General features: G+C 35.4%; 1 protein-coding gene across 1 annotated transcript in view; it reads left to right on the top strand.

Moving 5' to 3' along the window:
- Positions 1-21,761, top strand: part of LOC128855591 (dopamine receptor 1) — a 188,498-nt gene that overhangs the window by 42,687 nt on the left and 124,050 nt on the right. Inside the window, exons 4-5 of the mRNA XM_054090622.1 lie at positions 3,035-3,140; positions 10,086-10,265. Of these exons, the coding sequence (XP_053946597.1) occupies positions 3,035-3,140; positions 10,086-10,265 (286 nt within the window). The remainder of the gene's footprint in view (positions 1-3,034; positions 3,141-10,085; positions 10,266-21,761) is intronic.

Genomic DNA, 21,761 nt, shown 5'->3' with positions numbered 1-21,761 from the left:
TTTTTTTATATTATTTTTTACTAATATAAATAGCAAAAAATTTAGATAAGTGTTGGTATGTTAATGTTGGCGCAAAATTAATCGTCCATGTTTTAAAAAACTTTTACTAAACAAACAAAAGAGGTGCAAAGTGGCGCAAAATTAATCATCCAATTGTTTTTAAATAACTTTTCTAGGAAATAGAAAAAAAAAATAAAGATGAGTGCATGTACTTACAAGGTGGCGCAAAATTAATCATCCAATTTGTTCTAAATACCTTTTTTAGGAAATAGGAAAAAGAATAAAGACGAGTGTATGTACTTACAAAGTGGCGCAAAATGAATCATCCTTTTTTAAAAAACTTTTCACTACACAGAAAAAAATAAAGATAAGTGTTGGTATGTTATGTTTTTTACTAAACAAAACAAAGGGGCATAAGGTGGCGCAAAATTAATCATCCATTTTTTTAAAAACTTTTACTAAATGAAAAAAGAGATAGAAGGTGGCGCAAAATTAATCAACAATTTTTTAAAAAACTTTTACTAAACAAATAAAAAGAGGTACAAGGTGGCACAAAATTAATCATCCATTTTTATAAAAACTTTTACTAAACAAAAAAAAGAGATAGAAGGTGGCGCAATATTAATCATCCATTTTTTTAAATAACCTTTTTTAGGAAATAGAAAAAAATTAAGATAAGTGTAGGTATGTTAAAGGTGGCACAAAATTATTCCTCCTTTTTTTAAATAATTTTTTTATTAAACAGAAAAATATTAAGCTAAGTGTAGGTATGTTAAAGGTGGCGCAAAATTAATCGTCCACTTTTTAAAAAACCTGTTTACTAAACAAAAAAAGAGGTACAAGGTGGCGCAAAATTAATCATCCATTTTTTAAAAAACTTTTTTACTAAAAAAAGGTACAAGGTGGCGCAAAATTAATCAACAATTTCTTAAAAAACTTTTACTAAACAAAAAAAGAGGTACATGGTGGCGCAAAATTAATCATCCATTTTTTTAAAAACTTTTACTAAACAAAAAAGGTAGAAGGTGGCGCAAAATTAATAATCCATTTTTTAAAAAACTTTTACTAAGCAAAACAAAAAGAGGTACAAGGTCGCGCAAATTAACCATCCAATTTTTTTTAAGCAACTTTTTTCGTAAATAGAAAACAAAAGTAAAGATGAGTGTGGGTAAGTACAAGGTGAGGCAAAATTAATCATCAAGTTTTGTTTTCAAATAACCTTTTTTACTAAATAGAAACAAATATTAAGCTGAGTGTATGTAAGTGTGGTGCAAAATTAATCATCCTTTTTTTAAATTACATTTTTACTAAATAGGAAAAGAAAAAGATATCTTGAAAATGGTGCGAAATTTGTCATCGAATTTTATTGAAAACTACTTTTTTACTAACTAAAAAAAGCAGAACAGAAAACTGTCAAACTTTCTACTAAAACTTGGTAGGAAAGATGTTCGGTAGGTGGTCGGTACACAAATTCTTAAATTCTCGCAGGACTAACTAGCTTTGTCTCTGTCTCTATTCTTTTCTATCTCTTTCTCTGATACTTTTCTCCTTTTCTCCTTGACTATCTACCCTCCTTCGAGAGCTCTAAATAAAATGGACTTTTTAGCCTGAGTGTTTGGTTCAACCTATTCAAATTTCAATTTAAATAATAAAGTGCAAGCTTAAAATGGCTCAAAGTAATCTTTGGCTTTTGGTAATTTTTCTCAGAAAGAATATAGGAAAATAAATTGGAGAAAATACGCAACAATTTCAAAGAAAATCATAATCAAAAATCAAATAATATTTTGGGAGCTTATTTACATTGTGATAAAAAATATGAAGTTTTCAGGAAAAAACTGACGATATTTTATAAATCTGGGACACAATTATAAACTATGATTTATATGGTATTTTTTTCAAAATCAGCTAACACTCTTCATTGGCTTTCTGGTTGAGCTCTTCCTCTTGTTCGTGGTGTGCATCTTGATGTTTTTCACAACCGTAGGTCCATTTAATGCCGCCACCGAACGGCAGATATTTTTTATGAGGAGCTTTTTCATACCAGACATACACTCTAAGCTTTAGCATTGCCTGCCGAGTCGACCGGTTTCTATCATTTGGTGTTTCATGCCTGGCTTTGGAACCGAATCGCGAACCACCTACCGCATGGCCACTGCTGTAGCGAAATGAACTAAATTTCTATAAACAAATTAAACAAAAAAAAAAACTACTAAACTGGTAAAAAATACCGCTATCCCATTATTTTGCACCTAAGTGTAGGTGCATACATTTTCCGAGGATACACTTCCACTTGCCACGGATTCTTAGCAGCTCCTCTTGGGCTGCAAAATAACGACAATAAATCGCATTTAAATTGAAAGTTATTAAATATTCCAAGTGAAGCCTATTATAAAAAAATATAGAAAATTTTTGACACTTAAAATGTTTTGAGGGGTCTGGCAGACTTCATGACGCTAATTACGGGTTAATAAATCAAGGCTATCAATTCACAAATAACGAAAGCAGAAAAGAGCTCAAAACGATAAATAAACTTCCGTCTTAGCCGGAAATGAAGTACTCCCGCCCCTCATCATGATTTATCACTGCCAACGCAAAATCAAGCAAAGTAGCTGCCCTGACAGCTACTCCATCATGCAAACTTTAAATCCTCACTGTTGATGTTGTGAAAAATTTCCATTTTCTTCGCGCTCATTACGCTGACTTTTGGCTGTCAACACAAAAATTCACAAAGAATTCCAGGGAAGTACTTGAGTGCGGAATATAAGAATTTAAGGAGCTGCTGGTTTACATAAAGAATCACCTTTTTTTGTTTGTTTTTCTTTTTTCTCAAAAAATATTTATAGAAACTTAAGCGCGCAGAAAAAAATTTTTTGTAACTAAGTAAGCATTTAGAAGTTAAGAAAAATTTAATTTACCCTTACGCTTTTGAACTTGAAAGAGTTTGAATTTTTTATAGATAGGAAATTATATTTAGCAACATATTTGCCTAGAAATATTTATTTATATATTTTTCTTTTGCTTTTTTTCATTCCAGTTAACATCATATTTCAATGATACGTCATGGATTAATCCGTCCGAGGCCGATACGATAGTGGGTGAGGAACCAGATGCGGTGTCTCTTGTGTCAATTTTAGTTGTTGGTAAAGTAAATGTCGTTGAATGTCTCTCAAGTGCATGAACGTGCACATACTCGTACATATACATACAAAAATAAAAACAAAAAATTACAAAAAACGATTTGCTCACACGTATACACCTCTACATACATATATATGTTGCACGTTACATATACCCGAAATAAAAATAACAGCAACGCGATATTTTGCAAGGTTCTGATTATTTATTTATTTATCTTTTTTTTTTTAATTTATATACATTTTTTTCAATATAAGTTACAAACTTTGCTTAAGGCGACGGCTTAAGCCTCATTTCAAATGGTGTTTTTTAGGTGTTTCTTTAAGGCCGGCGGGCCAATTAAAAGGTCAAAAAAATCGATTTTTTTTTTTCCTGAAATCAATAGCTTAGATATTCAAGAACATGAGACACAAATTTTCAGAGTTAAATTCCAAGTATTTGCAGAGCTACAGAGCCGAGCGTAGTGCGGCGTCGAGCAACCGTGCGCTTATTGTTGTAGTGTATTGTTTCTGTGTACGTCTCTTTGAAGCGCGTTTTCTCGGCTTTTCATTTTCACGATTTTACCTAATTTATGTACACGATTGCAAAAAAACTAAACGAGCTATCCATTTCATTCAAAATGCGTTATCTTCAGTATTGCTTTCTCTTCTATGTGAACTAAAAAAAACATCCAAAAACTTTTTTTAAGTGACTTTTTTACCCAGTTGAAGAGTTTTTTTTTCCTTTGAAAACCCACTTCTACCTTCCACAAAAATTCGAATTTTACGTGTTTCTTCCAATTTTCTTAGTTCACGTCGAAGATAATTACATCAAAATAAATAATCTTTTTTTTTTGTTTTCAGATGAAAATTGCAAGTTGTATCTTGTACAGAAGTTGGATACAGGCGCTCTGGGAATCTATTGATAACTCGGCTTACAATATATTGTTGGAGATTGTACAAATTTTTTTTTTTTAGTTCAAATATATATTAAACTATCCCCAAAACTTCATTTGGCTAATTGCTTTTTTTCTCATCCTACCCGCCGGCCTTAATAGCGTCAGAAACCGAAGAAAACAAAATGTTTATTCATGTTTCCAGTATTTTATTTCCTGATTCATTGTTAAAAAATAAAAAAAAATTTTTGGTCATATGAGGTTCAAAAAGTTTTTAGCCTGCAAGAAATGGTCTTCGAAAAAACTGTATGACACTGGCGACACGGATTTCGGGACTCACAGGTGCCTGAAATCAAAAACAACAACCCCTGGTCAGTGTGAATGTCGTTATTGAGTGAATTATGATCCTAAAAACAGAAAAATTTGACCAAATGGCAGCCACTCAAATATGGAAAAGCTTATTTTGGCCCTTTAAAGGTCCGAAAAAGATACTCAATTTTTTTCCCCCAATAATCGTAGTTCACACGATAACGACATCAATTCCACGTCATTTAAATTCTATTTCATTTAAAGCGGTTCAGTAGGACCGGCTATAACTGTGTTCATTGTTCATGTGAAGAACATTTTTGATTGCTGATAACTTTTTTAACGAACCTACTGTGGCCAAAAAAAAATTTTATTTTTTAACAATGGATTAAGAAATAAAATACTTAAAAGAAAAATAAAAATCCTTTCTCCTTTTCGTTCTATATGCTTTTAAAGAAACACCCAAAAACCACCATTTCGAATGAGGCGAGGGCCTCAAAAAATATCAACAAATTTTCACCGAAACTTTAAACTTTTTAATCAGAACTACTAGACAAGTTTCGGGTATGCAATTTTATTTTTTTAACTTCATTTAATACATAAAATCTATCTTTTAAAAATAACATAAACTATTATATTATTTTTAGTTAAATTTAAAATAAGATTATTGAGAAAGACTTCCCAGTAAAATTCATTACATAATTCTAAACATTGTTCAACAAAAAAATGTTTTATATAATTTTATAGATTTTAGACCTAAACAGAAAACGCATGCATTTTTTAATCTATGCGAAGCGCAATTTTTGCCTAATAAATTATTAGCTCGAGGATTCTGATAGTAGCAAGGCGATTGTTGTATCTCTGACTGGTATTGATATCTCTTCATATATTGTTGAGACTTTTAGGTCTCAGTGTAAAACATCGTTACTTATAAAGTTATAAACCAATGCGCATTGGCACATATACGCAGCACTTTGAAGCTCAGCCCATATTAGTTCGAGTATTGCTTAGTATATAAGCACTTTATTGTCTAGTGCCAACAACGGTTTTTGCCCCAGAACCCAAACAATCAGCGTAGTTTAAGTTAGAGTTGCTTCCGCTTTAAAAATACATATGTATGTGAAATCACCATATGAGAGGCCTGCCTAGCAGAATATCCAGGTATTTAGCATTATCTGTTTGGGGAATTTGAGTGTTGTTTAGAGTTACAGGATGGCAAAATCCGTTGCGAATGGCGAAAGTTTTTGCATGCATTTGCTTTCCTTTCCTTTTATAAGCCATACGCAAAAATGTTCTTGTAGCTTTAAAGAAGCAGCTGGGGCATGATTACTCTTAGCTATTACAACAGTATCATCTACAAATGTGCCGACGTATGTGTTCGTCAATAAGGGAAGATCGGCTGTATAACAGAGGTCGTAGGATGCTTTCCACCTTTTATTGGTCGGAGGTCGGTGGCTTCGTCGTGTACTTTGACAAGAAAATGCCTGTTCTGAAGTTATGATTTTAACAGCCTTTAAGAACTAAGTGGCAGACTCGTTGTAAGCTTATAAGCCTGCGTGATATCTAGAAAAACTGCAACGGAATATTTCTTCTCGAGTGCTTCTCTAGCGAGATTATAAACGCAGTTCACTTGCTCAGTAGGGGAGTATTGTCTGCGAAATACAAATTAGGGTGTGGGTATAAGATTCCTCTGAGCTATTAAGGAGTCCCGGTGGTCTAAGGTATTTTCAGGAATTTTTTTTTGCCAAAACTAAAATCAAAAATGTTAAAAAAACGGGTTGTGATGCGGATTATTGCGAGACTCTCGTCCACCGGAGTGACCGACAGTACTTGGCGACGAAATCTCTCTCCCACAACAAATCCGATAATTTGCGCTACTTTACATGACAGCTGTAGTAGACGTCGCAAGGTCCAATGCTCTTTCTGACTTGCCCCGTCCATCGCATCTCTTGGATGGCAGTGATGTCAGCCTTTACTCTCACGAGGACATCAACCAGCCGGGCGGAGGCATCTCCCCTATTAAGGGACCGGACATTCCAGGTGCATACCCTCAAACCATAGTCCTTAAGGACTTAAGGACGTTTGCAGGGATCATCATCAGTATATGTAGTTCTCATCCAAGCTTTTGTTGTCGTTTTCATTGGGGAGGATTTTTACGTGACTGATCTCAAGCCCAGTGTACAACCAGCTATCCTGGGCTGATTCGCTTTCTCACATTAACTCGCTCTCCAACGGGTGTTCGGAAACTGGCCAGAAGATACTTGGACGAAACCCGAAAGTTGTGAGTTGCTTGGACCGAATGCAGAAGAATCGTTCTGGCCACTCCCAAGTGAATGGCGATCAGTAACTTTCCACACTTGCGTGGAATTCTTCACATGGAACCATTCTCCCCACTTTTCTTAAAAGCCTATAGTTTGGAAATATCTAAAAAAAAAAACTCGATGAATTGAAAATTCTAGACTTCCGGCACCCCTTAATGGATTAAGTCTTTTCAGCAACAGTGTTTCGAAAAATTTGGAAACAATAGGCAGTAGACTTATCGGCCTATAAGAAGAGATCATATTCAGAGGTTTCCCTGGTTTGGTTATTTCTTAATCAGCGTATTAAATATAAAAGTGATGAAATTGTGAACAATTCCTTTAACACTTCATTTGTTATTAGATCATAAACTGGCGCTTTATTTGCGCAAATTCATAGCTCATTAAGTTTTGGGGTAGTGTAGTACAAGTTTGGGGTGGCTCAAATGTTGCCGCACATTTTTCACATAAAAAAATTTCGAGTGTTCATTGAATCGGCGAGAAGTGATAACACACAATGAAAGAAAAACTATTAATATAAATTAAACTTGAATTTTGAGGCATTTTAAACTGCCACAGTATTATGTCAAATTGAGAGCACTAAAAAACTACAAAAACGGGTATCACCCGGAATTTTTTACGAAACTTGCAATATTGATGGAATTTTTTTGATTTTTTTTTTAATTTATTCAAAGCTTGAAATTTTGAGTTATATTTTTTTTTATTTTAAAGCTAAAAGATTTAAATAAAAATAAATACTCAAATCTTTGCAATATTTAGCGCTGCTATTATTGGAAACACAGGTGCGTGTATATACAAATAAAGGCAGAGCTGCCCAACAATATGGTATTTTTTTTTGCATTTCATAAGTTCCCTTTTTTACTATTGAAATAATTTAATATGCAAATAACTGTTTATATCATCAAAAAATTTTCTTTCTTTTCCTATAACTTTATGTTTCATGTCGACAGTGACAATAACAAAAACAAGAAAAATATGTTAAATAGAAGATTGCGGAAAAAAAACGTAACTTTGACGTGGCGTAATTGTAGATGAGGTGTGGGCAATAACTAAGAAGAGAAAGTGAAAGAAGCGAAGTTTTGCAAACAAAAATTAAAACTTTGGTTAGTTAGGGAAGGAGAAAAGAGAACCTAAAAAATAATACATTGTAAATAAAAAGTAAATATAAATAAGGCTAGTAGTCCTGAAGCTATCTATGGGCGTACAATTGGCCATATCAACGAACTTCTCAGGAGGTGGGAGGTGGCGAAACTCTATCCGTAAGCGACAAGCGAAACAATTCCTAACGCCAAGCAGAGGAATTTCTAACATGCTACTTTCACATAGCAGGGTTGACCCAAGACTTTTAACTGGTTACTTTACAGACCACTGTAGCCTGAGATATCACTTACACAAAATTGGCCTCTCTAAGACCATCATCGGCCAATTTTTTGAAATGGGCTTTGAAAATTCAGAAAACATTCTTTGTAAATGTCCTGCACTAGGCAGAAAACGGTCACAGCTGCTTGGTGGTACTGCTATACTCCATATAAATTATGGAACAATAATTCCATATTATCACCTGAAATCATCAAAGAACTATCTCTCGTTGACTCATTCGCAAACTGATTTCGGCAATTTTTCCATACACAGAGTATCGAATTAAGGTTAGATAATAGTGGCAAAAATCAGTGCACATTTTAACTTAATTTATTTAATTTATTTATTGTAGTTTTTTTTAATATTTGAAGGCTAACAACTTTAGCTTTTAGAAAATTGCTGAAATTACAAGCAATGGCTAAACCAATCACCCAACTTTGTTTTTGAATAACTTTTTTAATAAATATAACGAAAAATATTTTAACTGAGGGAAATATTTATTTTGAGCTTTACGCGTCCCACTGCTTGTCTATTTGTATACTACAGATGTCCACGTAGTTCGCAAGTGTTAAATTAGATTGATGTTGCAAAAATTATGAATCTTCCTGTAATCTGATTTATTTTGCGCCACTTGGAACCAATCCGAACCCATTTCCTTTATAAAACACAGACATAGGAAAATTCATGACCTTTTCAGCCTTAGTTGGGACTGCTGGTTTGGATTGAGTTGTTTCTATGGTGTGACAAACAAACGCAAATATTTTGCACGGCTGGTGGAAATGAAAAGAGGATATGTTTGTAGTATTCTTCTCACACTGCAAGGCGTGTTTCTGCAGTTGTGCTCAATTCACCCGATGAATTTCTAAGTGGTCTATCTGCTTGATGATTTTTGCAGCCAATCGCCAGTTTTTCGCGGTTTTGAACAGATCGCTGTTGCGTTGGGTTTCTGCAGCTGACTGGGCCGCTGATGTGATTACGTCTGCCATGGCACGTTTGTGTCGACGAACGCTGGCGCTTACTTCCTTGTCTAGAGTAGTGTAAAAAGATTACTTCCTTGTCCAGAGTAGTGTAAAAAGATTGTGTTTGAGCGTTGTCTCGCCTTGTTCTAGCTGTATTCAGTGTGGCTTTCGGTTGTTGCCTTCACCGCATGAGTTTTCATGTTTTATCAGTTAAACAACACTTGCGATTTCGCTGCGTATACCCAACGTGCGGCTTAGTAGACTTGCAGAAGATGTTTCTGATTGTCGTCCAGTTTCAAATTCAATTCAATTCAGCTATAAAACTGCACACCCTAAATGTTTCTAAAAATTCTTTGAAAAAGTGTAAAATTTTGTTGAATATTTTTTTTTTTAATTGCAAAAAGTTTGAAACTGAGTTGAATATGGCTTTTAAAAGAGTACAAATTTTATTTTCATAAAAAAAAATTATTGAAATAAATTGTCGAAACTGGTCAATAAGGTCCTGTGATGTAATTATTTAACGCAGTGTATATTTGTTCATATATATGTATGTATGTATATCCACACCATAACTTCCATGTAATTTTTGAACGAAATTCATGCAATTTGCCACTTTTCAAACCACGAAACACAAACCAGAAACATTTCCTCTTTACTAGCATGTTTTGCATGTCCCAATGCCTGCGCTCCCCGCCAGAAGCTCTGATTGTCATATTCAACCAACTGCCTGCCTAAATACATAGTTGTCCGTTTCCAGCAAGGAATGATCGTCATTTTCCTTTCCCTTCCATTTTCACCTATCCGACAATGTTTATTTTTATGCTTCCATTAACTTGAGTGCATTTTTCCACTGCGCTACGCTGCTTTTCCAAAAGCAATTTTCATTTCAAACTTTCTTCCCTTTATTTTTTTTTTTTTGGTTTCTGTAGCACTGTTTTTTTTTCTTTCTTCAGTTTCCATTTGTTGTCTTACCTTGCCTTCGCACATTCACATCTTTTTTGCTTCATATGTCTGTTGTCATTCCATTCAATGAATTTTCATGTTTATATGTCTTTCCTTGCCTTTCGATCTCTTTCTTCGCCACCGCACCACATCACACCACGCCAACGATGCGCCGCTGATGCACACCCGCAGGCATTTTCCTGTCAGTGCTGATATTTCTATCAGTTGCCGGTAATATACTCGTCTGCCTCGCCATTTATACGGAACGTAGTTTACGGCGCATTGGGAACTTATTTCTGGCATCATTAGCGATAGCGGATTTATTCGTCGCATCCCTGGTGATGACATTCGCCGGCGTCAATGATCTGTTGGGTGAGTATTCACTATTTTATTATTTAATAAAAATTCAGATTCACAGTGTTGTTGTTTGTTTATGTTGGTATACGAGCAAGTAAAATATCGGCATGAGGCCCCTCATGTGTGGTACCTATACACACATCCACAGTTTGTACGCAAGTGTGTATGTGTTACTGTGCGTTGATGCGACAAAAAAAAGAAATCACGCAATCACGCAATATTCGCTGAAAGCAATAACATATTGCGATTGGCTTTTGATCTGATGTGCCATAGTGATTACACTTCTGATTCAATGACAGCAATGTGTGGTGTCAAAGGACTCGCTCGTTCGTATTTATGACAGCTGCACAAAAACCAGTAAAGGTAGGGGGACTAAAATAGGTTCATAAAACCAGCAAATGGAAAAGAAAATTGGGGTATATGGAAAATGGTTTTCTTGTTTGGTTTTAGCAAAATTAATTCTTAATACAAATAAAAAAGTAAGGTGAATTTGGTTGTAAAATGAAAAATCTTTATTTATTCTTGAACATCAATTTCATCCCCTTCAAAGTAATCCCCTCTCGATGAAATACACTTATGCCAACGATTTTTCCAATCCCCAAAACATGCCAAATAGTCCATTTCCGGTATAGCCATCAGCACCTTCTTCGATTCAGCTTTTATCTCCTCAATCGACTCAAAACGCGTTCCCCGGAGTGGTCTCTTGAGTTTTGGGAATAGCCAGAAGTCACACGGAGCCAAATCAGGCGAATACGGTGGTTGCGGAACGATATGCGTGGAATTTTTGGCGAAATGGTCACGAAGAACGAGTGCAGTGTGAGACGGTGCATTATCGTGATGCAAAAACCAAGAGTTGTTGGCCCATAATTCTGGTCCTTTGAGACGAATTGCTTCACGTAAACGACGCATAACGCTCAAATAATATTCCTTATTAACAGTTTGGCCAGGTGGAAGGAATTCATAGTGCACCACACCACGAAAATTGGAAATAACTGTCATCATGACCTTTATTTTTGAACGACTTTCACGTGCTCTTTTCGGTCTGGACTCGCCTTTAGCACGATATTCGCTTGATTGGTCGGTTGTTTCAGGGTCGTAAGCATAAATCCAAGTCTCATCTCCCGTAATGATGCATTTGAGCTTGTCCTGATAGTCTGAAAGCATTGTTTCACACACATCAACGCAACGACTTTTTTCCAAGAAATTGAGAGTTTTCGTAGGCCCAAATGGTCTTTCAAAATGGTTTTTACATATCCTTCTGATATTCCGATCATATCAGTAAGGTCTTTAACAGTCAACCGACGATTTTTGAGCACTAACTCCTTCACTTTATTGACGTGTTGGTCATCTGTTGACGTCGACGGTCGTCCGGAGCGCTCCAAGTCATCAACACGTTCTCGACTCTCTTGAAGTCTTTGTACCACTTATAAGCATTTTTCTGCGACGTGGTCGAATCACCAAATGCCTTCTGCAACATGCTAAATGTTTCCGCAGCCGAAATTTCATTCCGCAAACAAAATTTGATGGCACTTCTCTGCTCAATCAAATCAGACATTGTAAAAATCGAAAAATGCACTCTTGGTCGTTTGGTAAACACAGGCGTAAATATATTACTGATAATGACATTTACATGAAAGTTGGCCCATATATTACTAACAGTGCTGCCAACTCATGAAAAAAATAACTAGAGCGAAATTTTAATCCCGCGAAGTTTGACAAATAAATTCACTTTACTTTTTGCCCACAGTAGTAAATCAGTGAATTGCAAACAGGAACCAAGACTACGATTCATCACATCAGTGAACGTACAACTCGTCATTGAGAAATGCATATTTCCTACTAAGACATATGTGAATGAGTGCTGAAGGTATCCGTTTAATCGAACTGTCATTCGAACACTGACAGCCGCCCGTAAATGATTGAATTTAACCAAAGATGCAAATAAATTGTAAAAATATATAATCAAAAATGGGTTTTATATAAAGCTGCAATCCAGGCACTGGACTCAGCTACAACAAACTCTACGGTGGTGGAACAAAGTAGGAATAGCCTCACCAGCTTGAGTATAAACAATAAAGTTATCTTAATCTGAGTGCCGGGACATCGGAATATTGAATGCAATGAAAAAGCAGATGAACTGGCAAGAGGGGGATCTGCCATGAATAACATCCTTGCGGTACTGATATTCACACCCTTAGGGGCAATCAAGAGTAAAATTTCTCTAAAATACCTACGAATCGCGGATTGTAGATGGAGAGACCAGACGAAATGCAAAATCAGCAGAACTTTATGGCCCACCTACAACCTAAAGGAATCGTCGGCATTGATAAACATGAACCGATGGGACGCCTGGAGGCTAACGGCAGTCATAACTAGCTTTTGGTCTGTCGGAGAACAAGCAGCCAAAATGGGCATACCTCACAAGACATAGTTGTAAACAACCGGAGACAAAGGAAACAATCTTCCACTTCCTCTGTAAATGGCCTGCCCTATGCAAGGTCAGAATCTTAATCCGGCAGGCCGCTGTTCGAGAGTCTCAAACAACTGTCTAGCTTAGACGTCAACAACCTAATAAGGTTCTTAAACCGCACAGACTGGATATATGTAGTCCTGCTGCAAATAACTGTTAAATAATTTGGTAACGAGGATGTGGCAACAAAATGGTGCGGAAGCGCTAGTTGGATTCTGGAATCACCACTCAAACCAACTAACCAACCATGGGTTTTCTAATAAATCTTTCATGGAAAGATTTTTAATAAATAATATCAGTGGCAGTGATATGGACCTGTAAGACTGCAAAACGGTACCTATCGAATTAGATATAAAGTAATTATGAGTTGAAACTATTAGCAAAGAACGTAACTGTGATCGTCATCGGTTCCTATTTCTCCTACTGGAGCATGGGGCCTCAGTAAAATATCTCCATCTGGTTCCATTTTTTGCAAGAAGCTTGATTTCGTTCCAAGTTTTACCTAACGTTTCAACTTCCTTCTGGACAGTTCTTCTCCAAGATATTTTTGGACGCCAAGCTTGCGAGCACCTTTTGGGTTCCAATCCAGTACTTCACGACAGATTTCATTTGCGTTCTTGCTAAGCGTATGGCCAATCCACCTCTACTTTCGGTTACCATGTTAGCTATCGGCTAGATTTTGCACCTCTCGTATAGATCGTCGTTACTTATAATGTTTGGCCACCAGTAACGAGCGTCGTCAATAACGAGCGTAAACATCTGTGCACACAACTTTGAATTTTGTTTTCGATCCAATTATTTGTATGCCAGGTTTCCGATCCATACAAGGATGGTTCCATGTGCAGAAGTCCACGCAAGTGGGGAAAGTCCCTGATCATCATTCAATTCGGATTGACCAGGACAATTTTTCTGCATACGGTCCAAGCAGCTCACAACGTCCGGCTTTCGCCCAAGTATCCTCTGGGTAGCTTCCGAACATCCGTCCAAGATCAAGCTAATATGATAAGGCGTAAGAAGGGAATCCTGATGAGGCCACTCCGACATATCCGGTTTAAGGGCTTATCAAGATTGCAGCGTCTGTTCATCATGTAAGGTGCGGCTGCAAACGGGCGTCGGTCTTACAGCTAGCGGCTCGTCTAAGCCTTAAAATCTAGTTCAGAAAGGGATGGTACATCCTACTAGCTCCGGATTTGCTCTTATAACCATCGCACGGAAATTTCCAACGAATACTAGTTTAGCAAACATGAATCAAAATGATACGGAAACATTTTCTCCAAAGGGTACTCAAGATGTGAGGAATACCCCTACTTCGGCAGCATGAACAACGGATTTGGAGGTGCAAAATTCAAGTATACCCAACGAAAATTCAAATATAGCTAAAACCCCAAAAACACAAAACCAGCTACGTTCTCTTTCAAATTTCGAGCAAACGAAATTGTGATAAGATTTATAAAATATCAGGCGCGGACCCGTGTTTAGAATACCCAAGGAGAGACTAGAGAAAAGAAGACCAGGCATCCGCCTGTAACACGAATGTGCGAATATACCAACTTTGAATTATTGCGTTGATTTGTATGACTTTTAAAAATAATTTAAAATAATAAACAAATACTTTTTTATTATCAGAAACCTTTTAATTTTCATGTAACAATACACTTTGAAATTCAATTTTTACATATTAATGCATCTGCCATAATGGTGACTAAATGAAAGCTACTTCACACATTTTCTTTTTTGGCTTGTTTCTCGCGTTTAAGTTGAGATTTTGTATATTAAGCTACTTATATTAGAATTGTACTACTACACTCCTCTGTTATGAGTATTTTTCCCTTCTACTGGAATCCGAAGCCTACCTATGCAGGTTTACCAAAAGATTCTTCAAAGGCATTTTGGTTTTTTTGTACTGTACAGGGTAAGCAAAATGCTTCTGAGTGAAACTTATATAGTGTATTTCTTAATTTCCTTAAATGATAATACAAAACAGGTGGTGGAATGCATTTTTTTTTAATATAATCTGGTAGATAATTTCATGATGTTATCTTTTTAAATATGATACTCGGCATATATCCGCCGCGGCTACGAGTTACATGGTACATTCCATCAGTCCACTACTCGATAGTTGACTCCTTTTTGCAATAAATCTGACCGCATGGCGTCAATAGTGCCTTGAATCTTGTAATAAATCGATTAGTAAGCAAGTTCCGCGATCTTGTTGATGTCGTCGATGTTTAGCTGACTCCGAAATGAAACAAGGTGAAAAGCTGCGAAAATAATAGAAAAAGAAATGTGAAAAAGAGCTATGACACCAAGCCCCCCAATTTATGACGAATAGCCAGGCATCAAGGAGTCATTTAACACGTTGCCTGCCACGTATCATCGGTGATCACAAAAAAATCTACCCCCAGGTGCCAAGCAAAAAAAGTCATGTTCCCGTTTGAATTTTAACGAGATATTTTTACCAGGAATAAAAGTCACGCTCCTGGCGCGTATGAGCACGTTTTCGTGCTGCGTTCACCGGTGGCCACTTGCCGTTTTTTTAAAACTACTCTTATTTTTTTTGAAATGTGATCACCGGTAATCACATTTCGAAAAATAAATCAGTATCAAACTTGAGTTCATAGCGAGCAGTTGGTTGTAAATTACAGTGGAATATAGTGAAGTGAAGTTGTGAAGTTATGAATTCCGAGGAAATACGTGACGCGTTGAATTCAATGGAAAATTTCAGTGTTACTGGTGAGGATTTTAGTCCAGATGAAGATGAGTACATCCCAGATTCAGGCAGTGATACAAGGAGTGATGACAGTATTGATGAAGACCTCGATGTTAGTGCTACAAATGTTAATAATACTGATGATGAAGAGCAGACCGAAACTACGACAGCATGGACCTCGCCTGCTACCGGAGAGACTTTGAAGAATTTACCAATCCACCCCAGATTTTGCAATATGATGCCGGTACGCCATTTCAATATTACAGAAAGTTTTTGACCGATGAGATATTGGATATTATTGTTGAAGAGACAAATAGGAATGCAAACTCTCATGTAACTGGCATCGGTACTCGCAGCAGCAGTAGGATGAATATGTGGAAAGATACTGATCGCCAGGAGATCATGGAGTTTCTGGCCATAGTCATGTATATGGGAATGGTAAAATACCCTGCAATAACCGACTATTGGAAACCAAGCACATTGTTGAAAAACGCATTCGTCCCACAAGTTATAGCTCGTAACCGGTTCCAGATCTTGCTCAAATTCATTCACGTCGCAGATAATGCCCAGTCCTCTGAAACAGTGTCAAAAACTTATAAAATGCAAATATCTGACTTTCGCCAAAGCATTATCCTTTTCAGGAGTGGAAAAGATAGCGCTTCAATAGCGCGCTCACCTCCGCAGGGAAAACACTTTTTAATAAGGTCGACAGAAGCAACAAAGGATTGTAGGCGCAAGAGACATCGTTGCGGCATGTGCTATTCAGAATTAAAGACGACAAACTCGTCGTCAGTCGCCAGGAAGAAGGTCAAACTAGTGGCAACATACTGCGCCCAATGTCCAAGGTCACCATACCTATATCTTAAACATTTTCAACAACTATATTAAAATTAAAAACAAACAATATAATTTTTTCTGTTTCAAGAATTGAATTGGATTTTAATTTCGTATTATTTCAAAACTTTGTACTTTACTATGAAATAAAATATTTTTTCTTTTAAAATAAACTTTCAATTTTCTCAAAACTCCTTCCGTTAGGGTCCCAGCCCCTAAAATCTAGGGGCCTAAGCGTGTATCATTGGTGATACACTGGTTCCTGGGGGTAGTTTTTTGAAATGATCACCGGTGATACATTGGCACCTGGGGGTAGGTTTTTGAAATGATCACCAGTGATACATTAGCAGCCAACGTGTTAAATGGGAGAAAGAGAAATGAAAAGATCTCGAAATGAGAAAACTGCAATTAGAAGCCCTACGCGAACTTAGAACTGCAATTTTAGGCCGCCGTAGCCGAATGGGTTAGTGCCTGACTACCATTCATTTCAGAGACAACGTTGATTAAAATCTCGGAAAAACACCAAAATGAAGAAGAACAACTTTCTAATAGCGTCGGCCTCTCGACAGGCAATGGCAAATTTCCAATTGTATTTCTGCCGTGAAAAATCTCCTCATAAAAAATATCTGCCGTTTGGAGTCGGCTTGAAACTGTAGGTCCCTCCATTTGTGGAACAACATCAAGACGCACGCTACAAATAGGAGGAGGAGCTCGGCCAAACACCCGAAAAGGGTGTACGCGCCAATTATATATATATACATGAGGCCGGGTCGATTTGTGGGGAAGCAAAAAATCGCCCATTGCTCTGTGAAAATCATATTCTAGGGATCAAAATAAGAAACTTTGCCGAAGGAACCATACCTCTAAAACGAATTCTGACGTCCCCCAATTTGGGTCGAACTTTTTAGTTTCTTTTCTCAAGTAAAGGCCAAAAATGGTGATATTTTAAAATGATTGTATGGGTAACCCCACAAGGGAGTTCCAGGGGTTGTGCCACTGGCATGGGGGCATCGGCCGTCCAAAGTTAGCGGGGGTCGGTCATACATTTGGAGTCGATTGGAGCACTGTAAATGGGTCAAAGTGGGATTTTTCGTTCGACCCAAATTGGGGGGCATCAGAATTCGTTTTAGAGGTATGGATCCTTCATCAAAGTTTCTTATTTTGATCCTTAGAATACGATTTTCACAGAGCAATGAGCGATTTTTAAATCGACCCGCCCTAATATATATGTATATATATCGTAAAGAATATTTTGCGAATAATGTCCGTATAGTGGATATTTATTACGTATACGCCCAGTGGTCAGAATAACTTCTTTTGCCAGAAGTTCATAAGGCGCAGATCTTACTAAGAAACAGCGAATCGATTCGAAATAAAAACTTTAAACGTAGTTAAAACAAAAATATAAAAGTGCATTCTCGTAATCAACTTATTTCTTGTGCTGTAGCAATCGTTTTCCAATTTCCGTTTGTATTTCCTTTTTAATTAAAATTGGGCTGCTTCTGATGGCTTGATGGCTTGGCGTCAATTGCAACGCCAATTAAACGCGATGATAGAGAAATTTCGAGTGAAAATTAATGCAATGATAACACACACACGAGCGTCAAGGCGTGACCGACAATGCAGCGATGTTGCACAAATGCTAATTGCAAGTGTATGTGTCGGCGGAGAATGTCTGGAAAGCGTAAATGTAACACCGTGTAAATATGTGCTTAATTCGGGAAATGCACATTAGGGTGGTGTACAAGAAGTACTGAATATTAATTGTCGAAAATTTTGAAAAAACATGTTTTTTTTATTTGCAGCCGGTTTATATTCAATGATGCCATTTTGAAATTTTCCATGTTTTTTATATGAGGACAATTTCTTTTTTTACACAAATTTGGTAAATAATTATAATAGGTATTTTAGCGATGAAATAATATTTTTCTTCAGAAATTGTGAAGATATGCAATTTTATTAATTTTTACAGTGCCACAAAAAATGTCCATAGATAAGATAGAAATAAGTACGATAAAAATTAAATTTCATATCGAACATCCATTGCGAAATGCAAGATGGCACAAAATTAATCATCCAGTTATTGAACTAAACAAAAAACAATTATTTTGACTGATGGCAATCTTTATTTTAACATTTACGCGCTCAATTGCTTGTCTGTAGAACGCCATTTGCAAAAAATTTAAATCTTCCAATAGGGTGATTAATTTTGCGCCAGCTATTATATAAAATAGTGCAGAGAATTGTAATAAATATTATGTATGTTTTTGTAAAAATCAATTCCATCGGAATTTTTTAGTTCCATTTTTTTAACTTCTGGTACGACTGAAATACTATATGCATCGAACTTAGGGCAGCTTCCACTAGACTCTACATCATCAGTGTCTTCATTTAGGCTAAAGGCTTTTCAATTGCTCTGTAAATAAATTCGGTGTTGGCCCAATTTCTCTTGCTAACTTTAACTGTAGAGCTGTGTTGAATTGGCCTATTGAAAAATTGAGTTGATTTGCACATGGAATACTCTGTGTGTTTATTAGCTGTGATATTAGACGGATATCGATTGCATGCATCATTTTTAGGTTCAATTTCGTTTTAATTTCTGGGGATCTGATTTTCTGCTAGCTATATCAGTGCCTAAAAGAGTTTCTATTGTATTTTGATGCCAATTGTATTTGGATAAACGTGTATTTTTTATTGTGCATAAGGGCATACATATGGAGAGACTTTTTGGAAAATTAATGCCATATTCGTTAAAAATCCAACAAAAAACTGTGTAACAGAATTTTCCAGGGCATCCGAAATCTTATTACAGCGACGGTACAAAATATAGTGGAGGGCCATTGAATAGGTGTATTGAAGTTGGAAGAGATTACACTGAATTAAAAAATAAATTTTTTCTTAATACATTTTTTGTTTATAAAATTTTTTTTTTTTTTTTATTTTTTTAATAATTTTTTTTAATTAAAAAACTTTTTTTTCCAATAATTTTTAATAACTCTTTTTTAAATTAAAAACACTAGTTTTATTTAATAATTTTTATTTAATTAAAAAAAAACTAATCTCAATAAAAAAATAATAAAAAAACGATTTCAATTAAAAAATAAATTTTTTCTTAATAAATTTATTGTTTAAAATTTTTTTTTAAATTGTCTTTTAATAATTTTTTTTAATTAGAAAACTTTTTTTCAAAAATTTTTAATAACTTTTTTTTTTAATTAAAACACTAGTTTTATTTAATAATTTTTATTTAATTAAAAAAAACTAATTTCAATAAAAAAATAATAATATACAAAAACGATTTCAATTAAAAAATAAATTCTTTCTTAATAAATTTTTTTTTATAAATTTTTTGCTTTCATATTTTTTCTTTTAATTTTTATTTTATTTAAAAAAAATTTTTTTTCATCAATAATCCAACAAAAAACTGTGTACCAGAATTTTCCAGAGCAGCCGAAAAATCATTACACCGATGGTATCATTACATGATGAAAAAAAATTTAGTGGAGGGCTGAATAAAAAAGCGATTACAATTAAAAAAAAATTTTTTGTTTATAAAATTTTTTTTTTAAATTTTATTTTAATACAATAATTTTTTTTTTTTAAAAAAACATTTTTCTCAATAATTTTTAATAATTTTTATTTAATTAAAAAAAACTAATTTCAATAAAAAAATAATAAAAAAACGATTTGAATTAAAAAATAAATCCTTTCGTAATAAATTTTTTTTTATAACATTTTTTTTTTTTTAAACTTTTTTTAATAATGTTTTGATAATTATTTTCTTAATTAAAAAAAATAATTTCAATTAAAAAATTATGTTTTTTTTTATTTTCTCTCCTACTTTTCAAACAACCTGTAGTAAAAAGTTTTTCACTTTTCATCTTCGCAGCATTTTTATCGGTCAACATTACTTCAGTTCATTCTTTTATGCTTAACAAGTTTACTCATTCATCAGCAAATTCAGTAGCAGCTTTGGGGAGTGTACGCCTACACCTACATGGAATTCAACAAAACCGTATCTTGTTGCTATTTTCTCTACATATTTTCCCACTCTCTCCACACACTTTGTTGAAAACTCGATCAAGTAAGCCGAGAATGCGAGAAAATAACAAAAACTAAAACTTAAACGTCTTAAGATTCCCCTCAACAATAATAGTAAATATTTCTGAAATGCAGGTGTAGCAAATTTTGAGAAGCAAAAGCATTTTGCCGTGCAATAACACTTTAACTATGCAAAAGTGCTAACATTTATACCTTTCTCCGAGGCAGATGATAAGCGTCATTACGTATGCCAGTGCATATCCTTGAAGATACATATGTACGTATGTATGCATGCACCTAGAAACATAAATCTACTATATGGAGCTAAGCGCGCATCTACGTAAGTCTGCCACTGCTTAAGCATCTGCTTCATAATACGGCGATGCACTAAAGGAAAACAAAAAAAGCACAGCTGACGTTGACAAAATACGCTCATAATGCATTTTGCCATACTGCCATTCAATTCCTCAGCCGCTTTGCCATACCGCAATTCTGTTATTCAGCTACTTTCCTATCCCGCCATCCTGCTGTAGTTTGTCGTCAATGTCAACAGCAACACGAAATCAGCAGTGCCAACGTCAACAGCATTGAAAGTGACAGCGGCTGTGCAATGGCAGTGTAGTGGCAGTGCTGTAACAGCTACAGTGAACAGCCAAGAGCGAAGAGCGAACACCAAATAGCGACAGCGTTGATGACAATGTTTTGCATGAGAAATTTCCGAATTGTGTGCAATGCAAATGAGTACCGGAAGGCGGCTGCAGTAACAGCACCAACAAATTGCAGCAACAGCAATAAACACAAAACAGGAGAGTAACAAAAGCTGAGAAATAATGAATATGGCAACTTGTGCTTGCGAGCGTACACATCGCACAAACATACAAATGCACATAGATGCGGGTACATATGAATAACAGCTATGGACAGAGATATAGCGCACTTCCACACAATAACATATAAGATGATTATTTTGCTCAATAAATAAGGAAAATAGAGTATTTTTGCACAGACGATTCTTTTGTTTCAGTCTTAAAAAAACGCTAAGTAAATAAGAATTCCATATCTACAATTACAAGGAGCTCGAAAAATTGGAATTTAACACATTTTGAAGTGGACACTGAAATAACGCACTTTAATCAATCTGCAAGAAAAACAGAAATTGAGTGTTTCAAATTGGTAGGTAGGTTAATATCTCTCCAAAGGAATAGAAGCCGACGCTTCCTGTACTGCTTGCTATAGTTCATTAGCATTTTTAAAATTGTTTGCATTTTTCGTTCCACAGATTTTCAATGGAGTTAAGGTCGTGCCTTTGTGCTGGCCAACCCAGAACTGCAATTTCTCCTTTGCAGAGCCACTTTTTCACCATTTTTACTGAATGCTTCTGGTCGTTATTATGAATGAGTAACCAGTTTAGGGACATGGATTCGCAAGAATATGGCCATATCGTGTTTTTTGAGAA

The sequence above is a fragment of the Anastrepha ludens genome, chromosome 2 (assembly GCF_028408465.1).
Source record: "Anastrepha ludens isolate Willacy chromosome 2, idAnaLude1.1, whole genome shotgun sequence".
In the NCBI taxonomy this organism is placed as follows: Eukaryota; Metazoa; Arthropoda; class Insecta; order Diptera; family Tephritidae; genus Anastrepha; species Anastrepha ludens.
This window is presented reverse-complemented; position numbering and strand designations above follow the sequence as displayed.